The sequence below is a fragment of the Watersipora subatra genome, chromosome 3, assembly GCF_963576615.1.
Source record: "Watersipora subatra chromosome 3, tzWatSuba1.1, whole genome shotgun sequence".
Taxonomy (NCBI): Eukaryota; Metazoa; Bryozoa; class Gymnolaemata; order Cheilostomatida; family Watersiporidae; genus Watersipora; species Watersipora subatra.
The window spans coordinates 10,625,778-10,650,867 of NC_088710.1; the positions used below are offsets into that span (position 1 = coordinate 10,625,778).

Consider the following 25,090-nt stretch of genomic DNA (forward strand, 5'->3'; position numbering starts at 1 on the left):
AGACCTGCTGAGTTTGCCATGCTATTTTTCTTTATGACTGAAAAGTAACAAAAATCAGTGAACATAGATTTTTTCTTTGCCAATAAATAACTTGCCTAGACATTGCCATGGATTTATAGCCACTAATATTTTGGCATGATATCCTTTGCCAAATATCAGCACCATGAAATACTAGTTAGTATTTTAGAGTTTACCTCTATTGAGTACCTCTATGGTGTACCTTTGTGGTATACCTCTAGGATGTACCGCTATGTTGTACCGCTATGGTGTACCTTTATGGTGTCCCGTTATGCTACGGTGTACTATCAGCATAATCAGCCTGCCATCACACAACTTCAATAGCATAAACCTGCTACGTTCCAGAACCTTCTTGAAAATTCAGCAACTCATAGATCCTCAAACATTGGATTTCCTGCAGAAAGACCCCTGAATGAGCTAACAAGTAATTTTTACATATATTTAAATGTAAAAGCCCAAAGGATTAGTCTAAGGGTCTAGTTTGTTAATATCTAGCCTATTAAGGTTGTACATAAGAACCAAGGCTACAAAATATAAGCGTACTCTCCAGCAACAGCATTCTTGCTAGAGACTATCAAAAAGTTGTTTATTGGATGTTCAGGATGTAAATTTAGATTGTCTTTCTTCTGGTCATTACTGCTTGAGAAATTGGGCTGATAATATGGCGTAAAATGGAGAAAAGCTGGCATGCCTCATCACTTGTTCTAAAGCATGCAGAAATGAATGTACCCCTAGCCTTCTGCTAATTCTTTTCTTGAGTTAAAAAGTCGTCCTCCATAAATACAAATTAGAACGAACAAACAATTTATTTATTGGAGTTGCTTGTCACTTGTTAGTTAAACCTCTGACATAAATCACAAAGTTTCCTCATACTCCTTGACCACATTTAAAAGATTTTATGTAGCATGTACATAACCATTTACTGAAGTTAAGGAAGTGTTAACATTAATCGTTTCTATTTCTATCAAAAACCACAAAAATGAAATGACAAACTGTAGTAGTTGCTCATATTATCGAGTGACATTTAATTGAACAGCCAACTGGCATTGCAAACAAAACAATCGGTCAACTTAATAAATACTCGATTGGACTGTCTCAATGCATTTTTTGCTTTCAATAGTAAAATGTCTGTTTACATTTTAACAAAAGACCTGCTGGGAAACAAAGCTCGCAAATAACCTAATTGTATCACCAGGAACTATTGGACCAAGGAACTAATTGGACGAGTCCACTTTTTACTTGTTGCAAACTACTGTGGGGGGAATGTTTTGAGTTCGAATCCAACATCATGCAAGTTTTTTCCTGACCTCCAACCGTGGAGGTTACAATTAAATTAAAGATTGACCATACTAAGTATTTACTAAGTATTCAGTAACTTTTCAAATAATTATTGTTATTAATTAGAGTTAAGGGCTAAATCTTAAAGATTTTAGGTAAATATACTTAAAGTTTCTAAAGAATTGAATAATGTAAGTGATCTTTGGTATTATTGTTACTAGTGCCCTAGCAGTTCGATGTGGTGTGAGAGATTGCCAGGTGTTGATAAAGCACAGAGAATTATTTATTACCTGAACAAATATTCTGCAAGTGTTCAAAGCGAGTGATAAGCTAAGGCGGTAACCTTCTGGGCTGCCACTCTGAATGTTTTGAGTTCGAATCCAACATCATGCAATTTTTTTTCTGACCTCCAACTGTAGCTTCGACCATGACTCTTATTAAAGTAAAGATTGACCATAAATGACAAAAGAAGAATGAACAAAAAATAATAATTTATACTGATAATAGAATAAGAAATGTGGGGAGGATAATCATATTGCTAAACTAATTATACTGAAATAGATATAATAATATATAATAATAAATATGATAGCAGAACAATGAAACATAAAAAATAATAAGGGCTTTGTCTAAATTACCTGAAGATCTAGCCTCTCAGGTCAAATTTCAGGAAGTACAACTAAAAACATAAAAAGTAAAATTTGTCTAATGTCAAGATTAAACACAAGCACAGGTCAGCGCGGAATATCCTGATTTCTGCAAGTTGCGAGTCAGCAAGTTGTAAGTGTACACGCAATAACATCAAGTCCAAACAATGCAATTTGTCAGATGCTGTAATTTACACAGGTTTTGCTCACCAGGTGTCCAAAGTAGTAAACATTGCGAAATCTTCAAGAGTAAAGGGTCAACTGTACAGTAGTCAAATGTGTTGACCATATGCTACTGAATTTATTTTAGTTCATTTCCTATTAACAATGAACGCTTTATTTTGTACAAAGTTCATATGACCCTTGATTGACACTATTATATGATTTTCACACAAATTTATAAATGTGGACATCTATTTTAATTTCATCTTAATTTTCCAAAAATAAAATAAATTCCTAAATAATTCCAAAAAGACATCTATTTTTGCAGTAGGAAATAAATATGGTATTTTAAAACTAACATAAAAAATGTGATAAAATTTCAATCAAACAGATTGGACTGGAAGTAAAGAACTTAGAACTACAATTAATAAAGCAGGTAATTTGACTAAAACTATTTGGCACTGCATTAGCTATTTACATAAATAAAATTTAGCTAATATTTTTCAGTGCACCTTAATTTTTGTCTAAGGTACGTATAATTCAGTTTTTATATCATAAAGGTTTGGTCACACGGGTTTGGTGTAACACATACCATGATACTAAATGCTTTTAATTTTTTTTATTTTACATTTATGATAATGATTCCATCAGTAACATTAAAAATTGACATCTATAATTGTGGTAAAATACGTATAAGCTGTAAATGCTCACACGGTTGCATAATGTATCCCAACACTCCCACTTTCGTAAAACATACATGTACATACCTAAAACATACGTAAAACATGCATAAGCGGCCGAAGAGGATTATAAAAAGTTGTCCTCTCTTAATACTTGTAAACCGAAATGAACAGACTCAAAGTTTATTCGCTATACTCTAGCGAGTGCTATTGGTCCTTCACAAAAGCCTTGTAGCCAATCACGACTCCAATATGCCAAAGTTTCTTCTTCTGTACCTGCGGACACCTGTAGTAAAGTTGTTCAATAGCCGACTTGCAAGTGACTAGACGTGATTATATTTCTTATGTACGCAGCGTTAGCAAACTGCATTATCTAAAGCTTTGAAATTGCTGGAACAAAAACACGAGCATTATTTAAAGTAGCGCGCTTCACTATTGACCGACTTCAAAAGATTCTTGTTAAAGACAGTAGCGTTTCAATTTTTCTACAGAAAGATCAACGCTCGTATTTTGAAAAGGTTCAAGATATACCAACAATCATCTCTTAACGAACAAGCTACAAGTGTCATCTGACTGTGGCAACGTATTTTAATATGGTAAGTTTCGCCTGCATATCACAATACTACAAAATTAAATATTGAATGAAATATTAGTTTACTCACTCTATGCCAAAACGCATTTTCTATCGCAATTTTATTTAATCGATGTTGCAACATTGCGAAGGTGGCTATCTAACAAAATTACTCTGTAATCTTTATATAATAGCGTAACACGTCATTTATATCGGTAAAACTATATAGGTACGGTATCTTCGTTATGATCGATACTGCTGTCTCCGAAAAATATTTATTTGTAAAATTTCCTTGCTTTTCTGCAATTTTCAGTGCCAAACAAGTGTAATTGGTTGGACTGTAAGGTAGAAATGCATCTGAGACCAATCCTTTTTGAAATAGGTTTTAATTTTTGACATCTTTAATTACCAAGATCTCATTTAGAAGCATCGACGACTATTTACGTGTTTATAATTGACGCTAAACTTTGCGTTAATTGTATTCTGTTCTACTTCATTTGACGGTAGTACAGTACTTGAAGTGGTGCAGTACACGAGACTTGTCAACCCCATGAAATTTGTTGAGATATTACTTTAGTAGACAATTACTTTAGTAATGTTCTACCTGACATGCTTTAACGGTCTTGTTCTTTACGTTAAACAGTGAATAGAAGTAGACCTACTTACATTTACAGTCATATTTATTTTTTTTATTCATGCGAGTAGCTGAAGCTAACAGCCAGAATCATCAATTACCCATGCCAATTAGGTTTTATTGGAATAGCTAATGGGTAATGTGAGATTATACGATATGCGGGTCATCATGTGCATTACACATCTCGGTCGAGAACTTTATTGACATGTGTTAGCAATATACGAAGCAGTTCATTTCTTTGTAGCCGTACTAACGCTGCCCTGCTTTGGCTAATTCGCTAAATTATCTAGGCACCCAATGATGGAATCTTCATTAGCAATTTGCCGATAACGCCATTAGCTGCCACCTTCATCAATCAGAAATATTTCATGCCCCCCCTCCCCCCCCCCCCCCCGAATGGTTTTACACCTTTCAGATTACATGGAACTGTCAAGAGATCCACTTAAAAATAGAATAATTATGGCTCAAAAGTCATAGAAACTCTTCATACGAGTCTTACTTGAAGTTGGCCACTTTGAAACCTTGACAAAAAACACTCGATCCAAATATTTGGTAGTGATTATCTCACCAACATTTTAACGTGGATTGGTTGCCGATATACTGGAGCATACTGTACTTTAAATGGCTAGCAGCTCTACTTCAATCTTAGATGTTAATTCACAATATTTTGGACGATTACAAAATTTGACAACTTACAGGATTGTGTACTAAGTTGGCGTGGGTTTGGTTTCAGTTTCTACAAAACTATTTAGCAACGTTTATTACGTAGGTTAGTATAAATTGTGCTATTGGATGAAGCCATAATTATTGTTGGAGGGTAGACGCTGGTGCATTATGATAAGTGTGCGTATCTGGTCTATAGTCACTGCATCCCTTTAATTGCAGTTTTGTCTCTGACCAGTCAACCATATACTTGATCAGTTGAGAGCGTTTTATGAGGCCTGTCACCCTTGACGTCATTGCTCGTCAATGATTCCTGATATCCTGATAAGCCCATTGAATCAAATGAAAGATAAACATTAGAATTTTGAATGCAGCACTTTTATTTATGCACAAAAGGGTCTCTAGCGTAGTCCGTGGAGTAAGGTTACAGAGGCGCGAGACGAAATGTCAACTGCCAATTTTGTGGCACCTTCGTTTTAAGCCTTTAGTAGCAGCTACGGACTTATGCGTTTTGTCTGATTGTTGGTTTAGAGTGGACAACTGTAAGCAGGTATTATTGCTGAAGGAAGCGAGACTTTCGAGAAAACAAGAGCCTTCAAATCCTAACCTTTAGATTTAGAATGTTCAAAATGTTGATGTGATGTCACGATCAAAGGTCCTTTAATTAGCTGGCTGCCAACAGAGTTGTGTGCGTCACAAGGCCTCTGCACTAATCGTTACTCACATTCCAGCTTGTGGTCTGTTGTATAATGGGCTTTTGAATGGCTATCGTGTAGTGTATGTTTGTTTACTTTATCAGACTGGTAGACAAGCTATAAGTTAGTGTTTTGCTATGTTATACCAGCAAGCTTTATCAGTAGCCAGCAAGAAGGTTAAACTCGGAGGTTTGAAGCAGTTTATTCATTCACAAGTAGTTAGTAAATTAGACGCTCTTACAACTCCTACAACGTAAATAATGCGTTCCAGAAATGTTTGCGTTATAGGGATTTTATGTTATACGAACAGTAAAATACATGTAAATAGCCTAATCTGTTCCGAGGTCTTTTCAAACTCACTCTTTTGACCATACAATAAGAAAAACTAGACAACTTTTAATTTGTTGGTTGTATCATAACTGTAATATTATTAGTTTGAATCGACAACTTGTCTTCTTTTTCTGATCAAGTTCGCTGGTTTTATAAACTGATTACGATTATTTTTCAATAAGTTGATGGGGAATGCACATTTTTGACGTCCATTTACAATGATTTGTTTATTTTTATAGGCAGCAAAATCTAGAAAAATAAACAAAGTAAAACTAATAACACATATTTTATACGTCTACAATAAAGTAAAGCAAAAATATATTTTCATTATAAAAAAGTGGTGTCTACCTGTTCGTCGTCTATCTGTATTCAAGGGTCAAGGTTAGGATAAAAGATAAAATTCGGCGATACTCCTAACTCGTGTCATTCAGATTGGTAGACTAACGCTGTAACACCTGCACAAGTCGATCACTTTTAAATACACCATTTACTAAAAATTATGCAACTACTTATTCTCTGTTTTGTTGACACGTCTGACCATCTATCACGATGAACTAAAATCTCATGGAAGTTGTATATATTATAGATATAACGCTATACGTATGTCAGTTTTTTCGCAAGTTTGGCGAGATGTTACCTTTCAAATTGAATTTAGCAGTTGCCCCTACTTGACACTTTACTGTTATATGGAATTTTTCACGAATTTAGCATGAAGCAAAAACTTTGCATAAACTTTTTTACGTTATCTGGGATTTACGTTATCTGGGATTTACGTTATCTGGGATTTACGTTATCTGGGACTTACGTTATCTGGGACTCACGTTATCTGGGATGAGATAGGTATATCTATGAGGTATACGTTATAGGACCATCTACTGTACTAGTAAAACAAGTTGATCTTATACTCTAAATAGAAATTTTGTAGATTTATACAGTTTGGATTTAATGGTTTTAGTGTTGATGATTGGCTGGACAGAAGATAAAGTGACGTTGATGACCAGGTTTCCAGCCATGCCTTCCACAGACTACCAAGTACCAGAAGGTCTTACAGAGCTCCTGCAAGGCTTCACCGTTGCTGTACTTAGAAACCAACCAGCTAACCTGAATGTATTTGCAAGGGATTACTTTGAGAGACAATGTTTAAACGATTTAACAAACCCCGAATACAGCTATAACTACAGCGATGAGGAGTCAGGTGAGATTGAGTTTGCGCTGAAATAATAATAAAAAATAATAATGAATACTTGTGTTTAGTCGCCGACAGCAAGCGATGACTCTACAGTTTCCACGATGCGGATTTGTAGTTGTGCACACGTTGAGTTACTGTCCGATAAGTGTTTCAGTGGACAGTCACAAGGTGCGGATTAACGCGGACGCTTTGCTAGAAAAGATAAGAATTTCTATGCTAAAAATCATAACAGTGCAATCAGAACTGCTCAAATCGAAATGAGACTGAATGAAGTGTGGAAAATGGAGAACATGAAATAGCTGGCATGACATTTTTTATGAGGTTTCCTTCTTGTGCAAGCATGAAACATTGGGTAAAATTCGCGAGTAAAAAACTTGTTTTACTTGAGGGTTTTTGCCGTTCCATCCTGCTGATGATTGAAACTTGCGGATTAACCACATCGCGGATCCATACTTAAAGTGAGGGAATAATTTCATTGAGCGAACTTTAATCTGGTTCAAATATAAGTCGCAGTACCTTTATGCACTGCTTCGACATCTATTATACATAAATACATGAAGGTCCTACTTATTGGTGATTTGCACGAATGCTGCAGTCGTGTATCTATGTGGCCATCGTATGTCAACTTACATAAATCTAGCGACACTAGACTTACACTCACCTTTGTACGATAAAAAATGTCGTAACCATCACTCGAACGGCAGCCGTGTGTGAGATTTTTGTTTTGTATGCAAACGCTGCCTGCTTCCTCTTTGAACAGCCTTCAAGTAGTTCGCAGACAAACTCCTTATTAACCTCTTACAAATGAGAGTTTTAAAATTATGTTTTCCGGCAACTCAAAGTTATTGTGGTATGGATGACTCTGCAAAATATATGCGACCACATTTTTGTACCACTAAGTCTACTAAGACGTGAGTAACCACATGAGCACTAGCACAGCCTGTGTAACTATAATGCCAGTCATGTGAGGCTACACAGCTGCTGGTCCTATGGCTACAATCCAACTGCTAGTGCGACTTCTAGAGATCTTACTACCGTCCATAGACTCATTTATGTACCAGCGTCCGATTTTCCCTCAGTCAAAACACAATTGTTTGTGTATATCGGGGTATGTACAAACATGTATGTACCAGCGGGTATAGGAGCGTGTACAAACATCTGTGTTGTAGTAGAACAGCTTGCCAAGTCGCGGCACATTAATTTGATGGAGTGATGGTTGCCGCTTTTGCTCAAATTGATTTGTGATCCCGGAATTTAAGTGACTAACTGGAGACGGCGAGTCTGAACATTTGGTCTGGATGATAAGAGTTCTGGTGGCATGCTCTGTCAGGCTGTTAATCCACCTATCTATCACTTGCCGCTAAGACCACTCTCTCTCTCTCTAGCTATCTCAATCCATCCTGCAACCTACATTAGGCCCGCTCAATTAGATAAATTCATAATGCTTCGAAGCCTCTTGTCAAGTGCCTGCAGGATGGCATTGGTATCATATGAAACATTGCTTTAGCAATCTCTAGTTCTAACTTAGAATGTAGGATTTGATAGAAACTGAATGGTATTCTAGCAGTGGATTAGTGGCTGTAATGCCAGCTCTCTTTGCTCTAAAAGTGCTGTGCAAATACCAACCCAGGTGTTATAGGTTGGGCGAGCACCTAGTAAAATCTGTGAAGGCAGTAAGCCGTGAAACAATCATCGCACTGTCGTTAGTGTTGTAGGCAGTTGCTTAAAATATCAGGATATGCCACGTAAAAGAGATGACAAACACATCATTGATTAAGAGATAATGGTTAATCTATTTTACTATAATAAAACACAAAAAAGCTTTTATGACCATTGTTTGATCATGAGGAAGAAGATATAATCACTAGCTGAAGGGATAAAGACTGCCAGCCAATCAACCCTTTCATGTCTCGTTGTATCTATCCTCAGATTCATTGAAAGGACTGCAATTGGTAGTCCTTTCTATGACTAGAAGATGGTAGTCGTGCCTGCCTAAACATTATGTAAGCTGTTGATCACGTATATCCTGCCTCTGGTTGAAGAACACTGATAAAAAAGATAAAGGTTTATTGTCTTCTGTTTAACAGTTTTCATGACGCACATTATGTGAAAATTGAGCCAATCCGCATCATGGAAACGGCATAAATTCGCAAGCTAAGCGAGTTTTGCGTTTCGCAAAACTTTATCGAATCCACCATGCTCGCGAATAATGGAAACGGCACTTGCGAATGATGCGTATTAAAATACCGCGCCAGCTTTTAGTTTTAAACATTTTCAATACTTTCGTTCATTCTTTCTCGATCGAGTTTCACATGTTCGCGTCGCTAATTATTAAATTATAGCGTACAATTCCTACCTTTTTTAACAAGACGCTGGGGTCAATACGCATCATGCGAATGTGTATAGAAATACTTAATTCGCGCAGTAATTCCCAAACCGCGTGATAGGCTTCATGGAAACATAGTGTAAATGTTAGACAGCTAGTCGTTCTCAATATCTTAGCTAGTGAGCAGGTGCCAGGCTCGATTGGGTCACACCTACCTTATCTCTATCTATAATGGCTGGTACACACTACATCGCCAAATCTCGGCATTGCTTCTCGACGATTATTCTTCGACTATGTACACCGTAAACTGATGGCATCGTCGAAATATTTCCGAAAAGGATGCAGCTCTCCATCTTTTATGATAGTTTTTCGAGCGTCCACAACAGCCTATGCAATGTGCACCACTTCGGCAATGGTGATTGGCCATCGTGGATTTTTTGATCTATATTTTTTTAATGATAGTTGCTGCGATATTTAATCACTACTAAATAGATAACTTTTACTATTCGAATAACTTTCAAAATAACTGGCTATGCCATGAGAAGCTGTACAGAGTGATATTGTAATGCCTTACACTAATGATTAATTACAACCTAAATATTGTAATGCCACACTAATGATTAATTACAACCTAAATATTGTAATGCCACACTAATGATTAATTACAACCTAAATGCAGCCTTGTTCCTTATGAATATATTCAGTTGGAGTTATAAAAAGATGCTGATCCTATCGTACATGTTCAAGTCAAATTTTCGTTTGTATTGATCCGAAGAAACAAACGTAAATCAATTGGCATACATATCTGAATAGAACTTAATGTTGTTGGAAAGATTGTATTGGAGTATCATGTATACCTAAAACATGAATCGGGGGGGGGGGGGGGGGGGGGTTTGTTACCGAAGAAGATCCCTGTTATTCAGATAATCACTATGTTTCCATGGTGCGCAGTACTGCGAAGCAGCCCCCTCCGAAGTCGAGAGGATTGTACGTTTCCATGCTGCGCAGTGGTTTTCAGCAAATACCGCAAATTAGCCAGAGAAGAGAAATTGTATAATCGAATCGCCTGATGGAGAAATAGAATCGATCACGGATACCGAACGTCATAAACAGTCTTTTTTATTATTCTGTCGTCATTATACTTTTATTTACAATACACATTCACAAGGTTTTACAAACCTTAACACACTTTTTACGTAGTAATATATTTTTACTAAGTATTTTTAAGTAATATATTATTTAAACGTTAATTTAGGACTTGCCACCTATTTTTCGAAGTGTTGGCATCGATAACAAAGTCCAGGAAAGTAATCACCTCATCATCCTCGTGAATGCAGACTATAATTAAATTTTTGTGAAAGAAGATCGGAAGAATAGTAAAAAAAACAAGATTAGCAGGACAACCTTTGTACTAGTTTATGGTCATCGTAAAATCTGTCTCCACGGCATGAGAGCTATGCGCAGCCACTGCGCAGTCGCTGTTTCCTTGCTGCGAATTTGCACTGGCTTCGCACTGATCAGTGCGCAGTGATTTCAGTGCGAAGACGCCGTTTCCATGATTCGGAGATAGCGCAACTCCGAAGCACTGCGCATCATGGAAACATAGTGAATACCAACTAGTTCTAGGAAACTAAAACATTTGTACTGTTACTCACTGACATTGTCTGCACTCGGGTTCCTTATCATGTCTTCTGTGAAACCTTGCTGCCAATGCTGCATGAATGGAAGGGTAAACCGATGCAGTTCATACCAGTGAGACGGCTATTCACTAACTGATAATTAGGTTTTCAAATTGCGAGCACGCCAGACCCTCTAAGTCCATTATGCCATATGCCCGAAGCTTTTTTAGCATTGTAATGAAATTAAGTGGCTTTTTTACACGGAATACATAATTTACAAGCGGCGCCCTGCATAGTTTTCATACTAGCTCAGGCATTCGTTCTAACAACTTGGCTTTGTCGGAGATCGTTTTGGACTCGGGGATGGCTACATGCTGTCCAGATTCTGACTCTGGTAGGCGAAAAGCCGTTGTTACAGCATCATATCTCGAGAGATTATCGATTTGTTGGATATGTAGAAGATTTGGCTTATTGTTCGTATATTTGTCATTTTTGTCTTTGTAGAATGTGAATCACCACCTCCAGAGTATATAAGCAAGCAGAACTATCGTCGCAAATCTGGTGAGAATTTTATGATAATCGTCTCAATTCGGCTGTTGGGATGGTTACATTCGATAGCAGTCATGGCATTTCTACTCTGACGTAAATAGTGTTTTGCCATACTAGAATCGGGAGCATTTGATGATTACGCAATTACTTGTAGGAACTAAAGGAAATTAGGTTTCTAGGATGACATCGGTGATGAATGACTTCGTTAGTTGAACCTAGTTGCACCACTAGAGTATACACCCGCTAACTGGTCTCTGCCCAGGCTATTTAGAAAATCTTACCCAGAACGGAGCCACACTTTATCTCTCTTCTACTTTATATTAAGCTGGTAGAAGAACTCAATTTTGACAGTGACTTTTATTATGATAAACATGAATTTTCAAAGCTGGGATACTTGAATAATAAAATATTGTTTTAGTTTAGAATGCAAGTTCTTTCAATAGCTATAGAACTCTGTTTCTACGCCATGACTATGAACGAAAAATGGTATTTTTACGTTTACAAATTGGCCTTTTGAACCAAAGAACATAGAATAGGTATGCTTACACGGCACACAATTTTGGTTAGGGTATTTACCTGCTGCCATATTTATGGTCTAGTTAACTATTATTATTGTTACACTGCCACTTGAGGTGAGGCAGATTGGCTAGGTGAGGCAGATTGGTGTAAACTTTTAAGCAAGCCATGCGATGAGAAAATTTGTGTGCAGCATTCCTGGAGGGAGTTAACACCACAAGTGATTTATTTCATGTAGGGAGACACAAGTGGTATATATGAGGTTTTATTTCTAAGGCAGTTTTTGTTGACTACCTAATCATAATCAAAATACCAAATTTTCTGTAACCAGATGAAATAGTTAAAACTACATTTTACCGTAACCGCGATAGAAAACAAGCCAAGCCTTGTTCATTCACAACTCCTAATCTTTCGAATAGAATAGCTTGGTGTCGCTGTCAAGGCTTGCTTAAAATTTTACAGTAACCTGCGACAGATTTTGTCGTAATTCGTAACGGGGTCAAGGATCTCCTAGTTGCAGGCCTCGGTGTCTCCTGTAACAACAGTACCTTTCTCAACTGTAACGAGAAGTTGTTAAGAGCGGAGTATGATTCCCTGGTGCACTGGTTTCTCACACAGCGATGAGGCATTCCACAGATTTTATCACAGTTTACAGCCTTTTTGTAGGGTCATAAAGTTGAAAGGAGTCGCTCCGCTATAGAGTTATCATTGTTGATGGGCTGTCGAGTGTGGAGACGATCAACTTTTTATGTTGATGAAAATTTGGATGACTTGATAGTCGACCGTAATAACAATAAAACGAGAAGTTTATTGCTGTCTATCGACTCAGCGATGAAATGCTGACGTAGATTATACTCACTGAATTGGTCTTGTTGTTTACAGTGTCTGCTGAAAGATACGATCCAGCAGAATCTGATGGTGAAGACGCTGGTGAAGTTAGGGTGAGTGGTTTATATGATGTTTATCAGCTTTTGCAGCCAGGGTTGTTAGTCTGCCAAATTTGACAATTGGCTTGGCACCATGTACAAGGTTTACCATGTTGGTTTATGATTTTAATCTTTTGCTAGCAGATTTGTCCTCTAGTTGTTCAACAAGGCATGATTTTCAGGTAATGTCTGTTATTACTTGCATCAAACACACACATGTGTGCCACCTGGACTGGACTTTTCAATGTCTGACTTGCTTACGGATTAAATATCCGTGGCACAACAATACACGTCATCTGAACACCGATATGAGAGTAAGCTGGTGTGCAGAGATGCGTGATGGAGAGAGAGTACGGTTGTGGGTGTACCCTTGTTTGCTTAAATTATCAGTGAATAGCGGTTGCTAGTTAGTGGGAGGGTGTTACCTGAAGACAAGTATAGCCTAGCTTTTGTCTGTACTTGTCTGTAGGCTACTTGTTAGCTTATTTATTCCATGAGAGTCTCACAAGTTTCTTACACAATCATCGAGGATTCTTTGTTACTGTCAGTCTTATGTTGTCATCTACGAACTCGCTGAGGCTACGCAACGTAACTACCCGCATAAAATGCACCTGCGCTCGGTGCCAAAGCTTGCTCCGCCTTGACGTTGTACATTCAAGTTGATCAACTTAACGTTCACCTTATTTGATTTAGACTGTGAACCCAAAGACAGATGAACAAAGACTGAAGTTAAACGAAGCTGTGAAGAACATATTAATATTCAAAGCATTAGACACAGTGAGTAGCTTCATATCATTCTCCTAACTCTTAATCTAGCATTCCGAACTCTTCAACTCTTGTGTTGTCTTCATGCTCATCGGGCGTCTAATATGAAGATGGCTGTGCCTGAAGGATAGTAGCGGAGTTGCAACTAGGTTGAATGAATGAACATATTGATTGCTTGAGGCTACTACCACTCTCCTTAAGATGCAGGGTCAATAACGAACACTATCTCTTTCTCAGTTTATTTTAAAGTACATTGTCTTATGCTATGAGCTGACCTTTCCCATCTGGACTGCCGTTAGATCTGGGCTGTTTGTTTTGTGGATGGATTAATAGTCAGCGGGAACTACACTGAAACCTTACAACCAATTACTTATATAATGGGTTATTGTGGAAAGGCCTTTTTATTAGATAAACATAAGCTTTAATCGCCCGAGAGGAAGCAAATCCTATTCAATTTGCAAGGATGGTGAGAATAAATAGAAAAATTTCGCATTTGCGGTTTTCGGGCCGTGAACGTAGTTTGTTTTCCCACCTAAACATGTACGACTATTGCTAAATTATAGAACTTTACATGTGTGAAAAAAGAGCCTGCGTAGAAGCTATTACGAGTAGGTTCAGATGACGAGTAGGTTCAGATGACGTAATGCTTCATTTATATTTAAATCTTATTGCGACAGCTTGTTGGTTTGGGTGAGGACGATATAGGGTGAAAAAGTTATGCAGGTGAAAATGATCCATTGCAAACTTTGACTATATTGTTTGCCTGGCTTTTTCAAATCAATGGCAAAACGTGTAAAAGGCTTTTGTTAGCATCTGGTTAGTGATGATCGTATAGAAGCTATCAATGAACGGTATCAAATTTTATGCCCTGTTTCGGGTTGCCAATTGTTACCTTTGCTTCAGACCGCTTTTGAAATGGTTCAACCTGCTGTCGCAACGAGTTGACCTCATCTGACCTTGTGTAATATTCTTGTAGGAACAGCTGGGACATGTTCTTGATGCGATGTGCATGAAAGAGGTATGTATGAAACATCTATAGGCAGCTTACTAGGGCTTTCCGTTGGGTACAGTGCCTCTTTATTCGAGGCTTACAGTCTCTCTCTTGTTACCATTCCTTATTCTACTGATTAATAGCGCTTGAAAGGTCTTTTGTCTCTATAAACAAGCATCAACTAGCTTTGGAACTTCTCTCTTCTATGTCTTGAATGCTTTCTTCACTTCAGTTACAAGTGTCTGGCTTGCGTAGATATAAACTTGTTGAATGTAATGACATAATTACAGGCCTGCATGAATTAGCTCCTACGCTAAGTCATAAGTAGATATGTTTACAACCTTGACCTTTACAGGTTTGATATTAACAATTAAATTGTGTACTGGTGCGTAGGTCTTGTAGCGCTGTGTTTGGGTTGGTTTTTCGCGAATCGGTGCTTGTAAAAATATGCCCGTGTAATGGAATGGCATGGCGAGCAGAACTGGAGCTGCTAATAGGTTTATAATAAAAGTACTGTCGGAGGACTGTACATTTTCAATCAATAAACCCAGCATTAGGATGCACAGTCATAGCTACTGACCTTGAGAAGATGAGTTAACTAATTCGCTTGTAAGCAGAGGTCATTGCTGTAGTGTCACAAGCAGAGGTAACTGCTGTAGTGTCACAAGCAGAGGTCATTGCTGTAGTGTCACAAGCAGAGGTCATTGCTGTAGTGTCACAAGCAGAGGTCATTGCTGTAGTGTCACAAGCAGAGGTCATTGCTGTAGCGTCACAAGCAGAGGTCATTGCTGTAGTGTCACAAGCAGAGGTCATTGCTGTAGTGTCACAAGCAGAGGTCATTGCTTTAGTGTCACAAGCGGAGGTCATTGCTGTAGTGTCACAAGCAGAGGTCATTGCTGTAATGTCACAAGCAGAGGTCATTGCTGTAGTGTCACAAGCAGAGGTCATTGCTGTAGTGTCACAAGCAGAGGTCATTGCTTTAGTGTCACAAGCAGAGGTCATAGCTGTAGTGTTGGCTCCAAGAAGAATATGTATGAGCCCGTCTAGCTGAACATTCTTGTCTAACAATGTTTTTTGTTTTTCGGTGTTGGAGCTTCAGAATCATTTGTTATAAGCTCAAATCAGATGCGCTGCCAACTACAACTGTTATTACGTGAAACCTAAAGAGGTATTGATAAACAAGCGCTGGCTGGGCCACCTGCTAGTATAATCAGATATGACATCAGCCGTTAAAAAAAGACATTGACAGGCTGCTATACTCACTGTAACTGGTTGGGTAGGGGTTCAGTATGTTTGCTATCATATACAAATGGGTAAATCTTTCAGCAATGTGTTGAAAGCTTTGCTTCCAGTGATGACTGCAAATAAACTACGGTATGTAACTGTAGACGTAACTGCCTTTAAATGCAAAGAACACTACTGGCTACTGTTTGGCCATGGACTACACTCTGTTGTTGTTTGTTCATGCTGGTTTTATGCAAATGGAATGTGCCAAGTGTTCAGACTTGGTATTAGCTCTATAAAAATACATTCTTATTCTTGAGGCTCACAGCTAGTTTCGAATGCACATGATATCATGAGATTGTCCATTTTGTTTATAGTGCTTATGTGTAAAGATATATTTACAACACATCTATAAGATATATTCAATTTACACAACGAATAGGTCATCTGCAGTATTTTACTCACTCTGTGCAGAAGATAGGCTTTACTTTCATAAAGGGTTAATGTATTTTGGCTGCCTGATCTGATTATAAAAAAGGCCTGGTTACTTCTGATGATAAACGTGGGCTTCAATCTTAACTAAAGTGCAGCTAACTGTAGTCCTTCTGACAGAATCTTTCGATTAGATACCTTGAACCCAATGAGGGGTGCGTATTTAAAATTTTATTTAAAATCCTATTTTAAACGAGCTGAGCTGTAATCGTCGAAAAAATGATATGTTTGATTACATGACAAAAGAAAGAAAAAAAATGAGATTACAGAAATCAGGAATTATCGAGTGACTTGAATAAACGTGTTTTAAAGTTAATACTATTATTGAGGAGTCAGGATAGTCAATTGAAGGGTATAGTTACAGAAAGTTTAGAAACTAAAACATACGATGATGGATGTAATATATAGGTCTCGCGAAATAGAAAACGATGTTGGTCATGTTTAGGAGGCTGTTCTTTTCTTATTTTAACCAGGCTTAGTTGTAGGGTGTTTGTGGTTATAGCCTTTGCCATGTTTGGAGCTTGGACTATCAGTGGAAGAGTGAATCAACCTATTATCCCCTACTAAACATTGCTTCAGTTTGCATGAGAACCTAAATCCAATTACTGAAACTTCTAATGCAATTGCAGGCTCATTCAATGACCCGTTTCTGTGAATCGTTAAACCGACTTTACTCGAACAAGGTTATTAGACGACAAAGTCTATCAGAGTTGATTATAGTTGTACGGAGACCTAGCTCGCAGACTCGCTAGCTTTTGCTAATAAGTGGAGCTTCATTCCTCAGGGATACGAGAGTGAAGTCTGTATATTGACTGCATTTGCGTTGGAGTAGGTGTCATTATGGTAGCTAATAGATTCTTGTAGTCCGCGTGTTGTCAAACTGCTGACCGTGGCGACAATTAGAGCAGGTTCAACTATGACCTTTAGCAGGCTGTCAGATTTCTGATCAACGTCTAGCTACACAAGACAAACGTGTTATTGATGCCATCCACGCCAAATCCAACTGGTGTTTGTTTTGTGAGCTCGGCCATTTCATTCCTTAATTATGCTGGGCATTGCAAAAGCCTGCCACAATTAGCCACTGTCCGTGACCAAAATTTGATTGATTTTTTAAATGTAAGATTGCAATATTTGGCAGTTGGTTCCCCTATACTTCATAAACTGTATCTAGCCATGTACTCCTCAAAACAGAACTTGTTAAACTAGACTCGCTTTGGGTCATGGTCACTTTTCAATTCTCGCTTCATACACTCGTTGCACTAACTCAGCCAAAATACCTGATCAGAATTTTATTTATTTTTAATATTAGTATCCCTCTGTTACAAAACAGCAACAGAATTTACTGCTTGCTATACAATTATTACTTCGAAGGTCAAAGGTCGCATGAACGACAATCGCTTTTAGTAAAGAAAGCTTTTTCTATGCTAGAAAAGTTGAGCCTAAGAAGAGGTCGGTACCAGTGCAATGGGAATCTGTACAATTGGTCGATTCAGTTATTTAATGAAAAAGATAATGAAATTAATAAAAAGGTAATTATTTCACCATTGTCGTATGAGCAACCCATCGTTGGTAATAGTAGTTATAATATACCCGCATGGTAATGTGATGAAATACGCCGAATTTTTGGTCTTTACTGGGAGAGCTCAACTGGGTATTATCGATTCTAATCCATCCGCAGTGAGCATTTTTGTAATGTCGAATAGTAGTCTCACCAAGAATGCCTTCGCTCAAATTTTGCAAAGCAAAGTGGCGTCAAATTCGTTCAGACTTGACCATTGCTATGATATTCGGAGGGAAGAAACTCCGAATCCATTCGAAGCATGAAACCTAGTAGTTCTCAATCTAGAAACATTGCGTGATACTTATTAGTGCTGTCATGTTATTGCAGAAGTAATCTCTCTATAACAATGCTAAAAATTAATGTTGTATAAGTTAAATATTAGTGGTATAAAAACTAACATAAAATGCTATGTTAAAAAGTTTCTTATAGTTGATGACTGACTGTTATATAGTTACAGGTCAGGTTAGATATGTCAAATAAACAGCTTGTCTTGATCTCTAGTACTTTACAATGATATCTTCGTTTCTACTTTGCTATCATGCCTTCCACTTCAATATTTGAAACTCTACATCGACAGTTTTCCTCCTACATGCTTATCTTTTCCCAAACATGGCTATTTTATCCTCTCTACACAACTGTCTTGTCGCTGTCCTGTCATCTACCTGATAGCTTGTCCTCCACATTGATTTCTTGGTAATCAACTCCCTCTGACTTGATGCCTCGCCTGTCAAAACCTGTTATAGTAAAGCATCATATACTCAGTTGTACATTCCTGCCTTCCGCCTCGGGGATCTTGCCACTTGGTAATTATTGTGGATAAGACGCATGTCTTGTCACAGCGAGAGCGAATGTTAATGGTAGATACATATATTCAAACAGGAACAAACCAACTAACATAGACCTAATTCTTACATAAATAACTAGCTTTTTGGGTTGCAACTGAAGTCCCCCATGGAATAGTAAACTTTCATTGTCAGCTTTAACTATTCCTGATTGTTTATCTACTAAGAGGTGGATTAAAAACAGTCAATTAACCGTCTGCTTCTAGTCTGCTGTCCAACAGCATTGAATATTATTATACTTATTATTATTATTAATAGTATATATTTGTAAATATGTATTTAAATATGTAATTTACTGTTTGAGCTCTCTAAGAGCAATTTACATACATGTAAATTGCTCTTAGAAAGCTCAAGCAGTAAATTTGCTAGTCTTTAACGATACTCCTCAGCTATACTCCACATCGTATCTGGTTGCTGCAGTTTAGTTTCTAGTGTATTGTTATAAATTGGTTTATTGATTTTATCAGATTCAAGACTTGGCTAGCAATGTAGTTCAAGCTCTGATACCATTTGGCAGTCATTCTGTGATTCCACACGATATATTGCGATATCAATACCTCATCCGCATTTAGCTGTTAAGGAGCAGTCGACGGGCTGGAAATTAGAAATTGAGCTACGCGTTGCTTAGAACATTCCGGATATAAATTAATGCGGTAAACCTTACTAGCCAAACAGGACTCTAGTTGCAGGGTCTTTAAGTGAGATGCAATAATTTCACAAAACATTTACTGCTTATTAGACACCCCACATTTGTTTGTGAGTAAATAGCTGACAGAAAAGATTAAACTAATTCTACTATTTTTGTTGTTGTCTTATATAATAGAAACTTGGTATTACGGAACAACACCCGCACTTCACAAAAGTGTTCGAATTTAAATCGTTAAATTGAAACCGAGTTTTACCATTCTGGTTGAATTGGGAATTTTTACAAGAAAGCCATAGGTATCGAGAAATAATATTTGACATTAAGAAATGACTGTCCCTGTGATGACGTAAAACATTTGTGCATTAAAAAAGGTAATGACTTTGACAGAGGCCAGCAACATTGCTGTTATAGATGAGTGAATTCAATGATACCATGACTGAAGAGGCAGGTGGAAGTAATGTATTTAAAATTGCAAAAAAACCGGGAACTGTAATAATGAGAATAGTTTGGTTGATGCCAGTGACACTATAGGGTATAATAGCTATAATGGTGTATCTCAGTTGACTACTGCCTTTGTGTCATAGCGCATGGTCTTTTTTTCGGATAAGTACAGTTACTAGTCAGCCTTGACCTGACTTTGATTGATATGTACGCTGACCGAGTTGAATTTTTAAACTCTCTTTTTGCAGAAGTAACAGCTGTGTCATACTAAGCAAATCTCTTAGGTGTAAAAGTAGGCGCAATATAGCGTTGGCTTCATCCTTGAAGGATGGTCCACACTGTATCGTAGTACGTCAGGGTTGTCCTCTCGATTATTATTTATAGACTATGTCGTCTAACATAGACCGATGTCATTGACAAGGCAACGTAGAGATGTCAGGAAACATCCAACTTTCCCGATATTTTGTCGTGCATCCGCGACAGTCTGCGCAGTGTGCACTTCTTTGGCAATGGCGATTGGCTGTTGTGGAATGCCTGGCCTATATTTTCCTTTATGATAGTTGCTGTGGGACTAGTATTTCATCATTTCAGCGATAGCATTGTGTAGTGAGATTACTATTGGATGGACTATTCGCTGACGTAAACACAAATAGGTTTGTGATAACGTGAAAATTATCATGGATAATAACCAATGCATCAATATATATCAATGTATCAATATATGGTGGGATTGCTACGGATCTACTGCAATACAATGTGTACCAGCCTTTACGGACCAGTGCCACGAAACTGGCGATTTAGGGAGGGAATTTTATTGGACATTCTGTTTTATCAAGTTTTATTGGACTCTTACAACCATGTTTATGGTACTACACTTTTGGTGAAGCTCATAACGTGGCCATACAAATATTTTACGCTAGTGATATTGATCATAAATATTTTGAAATATTTATAACCAAAATATTGCCCAACGCATGCAGTAATTCCTCGCTACTTCGCAGTTCAGTTTTCGCAGCTTCAGTACTTCGCAGGTTAAAAAATATTTAAAACATGCGAAAAATGAACAAAAATAAGTAATAAAAACTGACATTCATATTCTGGCTCATTGAGATCTCTCCACAGGTATCATTGTGATAACAGTTGTTGCGGTTTGATATTTTCCTGTAACATTTTCTGAAGTGTAACAGCGCAAAGTGCTTGTCACACCCTTCAGCATACTTCTTAAACGTCTTCCACAATATCCTACAGTGAACTTGAAAAAGAGGAAAATGCTTGCAATTAATGAAGGAGGGTGGGGGGAGTGCTGATTGCGATTAACCGCGGAAAATGGGGATTGCCATAGAGTGGACCCAGCCATACAATTTTAATTCCTTTTGGTGTTCGTATGAAAAAGCAAAAATGTCGTATAGAGAGGTGTAGAAACCCATAATAATTATCTAATGCAAACACCATTGGTAAAAAACATCAAAATTTTACATACGCACACTGCACATGTTAAAAATTAATAACAAAATAGTATATTAACTTTAGTTTATTTAGTGGTTATAATCTGCAATAAAATGGAACATTACTATGTACAGTACGTAACGTGGAGAGTTCTCTCCTCCTCTCTCCTTCGAGACAGATATATTATATAAACTTTAAATTTAACTTATATGAATTTAGATTACTAAACACAAACTTGAAGCTAAGATTTATTATGTATTTTACTAAACTTTAATTTGTCATCGTCGTAATTTTTAATACTCGTTTCCGGTTTCATTTTCACTAACTTACAACGATTAAGGCTGAACTGAAAAAAGCAAGCATCGTATCTCTTTTAGGTTTTGTGGAAGGATTTCGGTGACTACCATATCAGCATCTTCATTATTCCGGCGTATTTAGCACACTGACTGTCAAATTTGAGTTTCGAGAGAAATTGTTGTTGATATCAAATGGCGAAAAAATTTTGTACGGCAAGGGTGAAAAAACGTCGTGTTCCTGATCGTAAGGCAAAAAAACTGTAAAACCTAAAATTGTAAAACCGAGGCGTCGTAACTGGGAGCGCTGATCTAGGTTTTGAGTCCCGATCCATGTGTGATTTATTGCTTCCTGTATTACTTCATTGAGTAGTTAAGGCGACACCTTATATCATACGGGTTGATTCGTAGCTGTTAACTTGACTTGGGCAAATGAAAGCATTGCAGATTTCAACTTTTTGGTGGAAAGCTTCTTTTACAGTCACATATGATGAAAAAGAATATCTTTAACCTTAAAGATTTAAGCACTAGTATGTGGTAGGATCTAGAAAATATGGTGCTTGGAGGTTTGTGCACTCGCATAAGCTGGGGTTTAAACACTTGCGTACGATGAGATTTAAACACTTGCGTATGATAAGATTTGAACATAAGCTTGTGCCTCTAACACCACTTGTACTGGAGATAGACCTAAAACTCTAAACGTTTAAACTCTCTCAATAATTGATCTGGTAATTATAGCTTATTAATCCGTGTCTGATTGAAATATCCGTTTGCTTCAGGTTAAAGCTGGCCAAGAGATTATCACACAAGGAGACGAAGACGCCGACTTTTTCTACGTAATTCAGTCGTAAGTGTCAAGTAGAGAGCATTCAGCAATCTTTCGCTAAATCTTTCAATGTAAGAACAGAGGCTATGTCTATAGGTGTAGCTTTGATTGCTTGACTAGCTATAAGGGAAGCCCTGTGATCACCCTAAGACTTGACCCTATATGTTGTCTGAGCAGGAGCACACCGAATTACTTCCAAATTTGATTGTCTAGCTCATCTTTTACACAACGCAAGAAGGAAATGAAGCTAGTATGCACTTTGTGTTCCTAACTGTTCAGTAATAACACAGGATTTTTATCTGTGAAACATGGAGGGTCCCCCTCACAGTCAATCATTAACCAAATAATGCTGAGCTTGCTTGAATGGCAGTATTTTTTATAACTACAATTCTTTCATGCGTTGGCTGCGAATTATTAACGGCAACTGAACCACAGTTAAACATTGCCAACTGTAAAACATTGCGCAAAAAGTAAAGCAATTATTTTACAAACACTTTTGCTTTTATAATTTTACATTTTAGAAAAGACTTGCAAGCTTCCCCTGGCGCCTTGTGGCTGACTTTTTTGTAAGATGCCGGTCTAGTTCGTTAATTGATAGAAATTAAATCGCATGCCACCTGGTTTTATGCGGCTCTATTAGCTATTAGCATTGAACTCTTTGATGCATTTAAATTTAAGAGGAAGGAAACCAGATTAACTCCATCAGATGCTTCGTAAAATGACTGTAATCCCCACAGCTAATAATCTCATTAATAATTTAAAATGTTAAAACTAAATCGTTCATCTCAAAACTGACACTTTTTTTAATCCAAATTATAATGAAATTTTAGTCAATAAACAAAATTTTGTGGACCTTTTGTCGACACTGGTACAAAGATTGGTGAGAAAACAGATGCTGCTGTTAACAGCAGCCGGTGTACTAATCACCCCATTAAAAGTTTGACATGCTCCACAGAAGTTCTCTTATTACATCATTCCAAATAATATGCTCATCTCAGCGCCTAGACTTTTGCTTAGTGAGTCATAAGAAAAACTTTTTGTCAATAAACAACTAGCTTTGTGATGAAAGCATCTTTTTGCTTGCTCTGTTAGTTAGGTTTCCTGGAATATATTGTAATATTTTTTATCCTGAGTTCATTGTTTAGTTACATATCAATCCCTCTTCCTTGGTTATCGGTAACAAGGTTGGACAACTGATCTGAGAGATTGACGTTCGTGCGTAGCCAATCATAGCTAACCAATCATAGCGCATGACTTTGATAGCTGTCAGCCAATTAACCATGCTCTAACATTTTTTTGGCAAGGAGTTCTTCTGAGAGTGTTGCAATATTTTGTATGGAAGGCTGCTTTCATTACAGAGGCAAATATGATACATTCGTAAAAGACTCCCTGGTCTTCACATATGATAATGCAGGAAGCTTTGGCGAGCTTGCGTTGATGTATAACACTCCTAGAGCTGCCACAATCACGGCATCCACTGACGGCACTCTATGGACACTGGTAAGTTGTCTCCACATTCAGCCAGGGCCCACGCTTATAGCACGCCAGTAATACACTGTTTTGGTGATGCAGATCTGGAGTTGTGCGCACATTGAGTTACTGCGTGATAAGTGTTTCAATGGGTATTTGCATGGTGAGGATTAGCACGGATGATCTGTTAAAAAAGAGAGGATTTCTAAGCCAGACGGCATAATGGCAGAAAAGACAAGGCTTAAAACAAAAAAGAAAAACGGCTCAACCGTGGAAAGTGGTTAAAGCGGAATAGTTGGTGCAGAATTTTTTTGCACATCTTGCGCTAGAGCCATTTCCATCTTTCACAAGCATGAAACGTTCGGTAAAAATTTGCCTGTAACAAGTCTTGCTAAACTTGCAGATTTGCCGTTTCCATCTTGCCAAATGCGTCATGGAAGCGTAGTGATTGAGATTTCACAAACCAATTTAGATAATTAGAAACTCCTTTCATAAACCTTCAGCTGTGCTCTTGTGTGTCTGACACCCGTTTTATAATCAGGTCATCAATTCCATTGTTTTATATTATCTTATATTATATTATTAGTCATCTATTAAAGTTTTAAGTCTTTTTAGATGCCATAGAAAACGGTTTAGTTGTATCACTCTCTGTTGCTCATCTAAGATCTTTATCAATTTGTTTATTGTTAATTTTGCATCTGAATTACCTAGTTGATAATGTTTACATAGAGCGTACACACAAAAGTCTATGTTATACTAGAAAAAAGATTGACTACGTGGTCGAGGTCAATTTCTTGTGCTACACTTAAAATAAATTCTCAAAAGCCATTTAGTGACAGAGATTAATCATGCATGGTGGGTGTCTAGCGCTGCCACGCTTGCATTCAAACGGGATTAGTATGGCTTTGCAAAACTCTGACTGCATTCAGAGACATACTAAGCTTCAGGATGCCTGGCAACGCCTTCTGGATTAAGCTCAGAGCAACTTCTGTTCTTGTGAGATTGTTACAGACATTGAGAGTATAATTTCCAACTTGAGACAATCAGTCGTGTGGGTGTCAGTGGCTTTCTTTGCTAACATGGTAGAATATTGCGAGAGGTGATGTGATGTTTCCAAGCTGTGAAGCACTTGAGACACTGAAGATGCAGTGGTTTTGACATGTAGCGTGTTTGGTGTAGGAGGAAGTACTGTACTGCTAATGTGTGCCGCACCGCTTCCATTATAATGTCCAGTGTATACTGTTCCCAGTGTTGAGTTAGCAAGGGAATGCATCACACCAGATCCGTGTT

At 37.6% G+C, this 25,090-nt stretch overlaps 1 protein-coding gene across 2 annotated transcripts in view; it reads left to right on the top strand.

Annotated features, from left to right (window-relative positions):
* Positions 1 to 3,090: 3,090 nt before the first annotated feature.
* LOC137389798 (cAMP-dependent protein kinase type II regulatory subunit-like) overlaps positions 3,091 to 25,090 on the top strand; it is a 33,403-nt gene continuing 11,403 nt past the window's right edge. For both annotated transcript variants that reach the window (XM_068075899.1, XM_068075900.1), the window contains exons 1-8: positions 3,091 to 3,381; positions 6,634 to 6,873; positions 11,317 to 11,373; positions 12,760 to 12,818; positions 13,497 to 13,580; positions 14,545 to 14,586; positions 22,284 to 22,351; positions 23,689 to 23,830. In XM_068075899.1, coding sequence (XP_067932000.1) covers positions 6,639 to 6,873; positions 11,317 to 11,373; positions 12,760 to 12,818; positions 13,497 to 13,580; positions 14,545 to 14,586; positions 22,284 to 22,351; positions 23,689 to 23,830 — 687 coding nt within the window. In that variant the 5' untranslated portion in view covers positions 3,091 to 3,381; positions 6,634 to 6,638. The remainder of the gene's footprint in view (positions 3,382 to 6,633; positions 6,874 to 11,316; positions 11,374 to 12,759; positions 12,819 to 13,496; positions 13,581 to 14,544; positions 14,587 to 22,283; positions 22,352 to 23,688; positions 23,831 to 25,090) is intronic.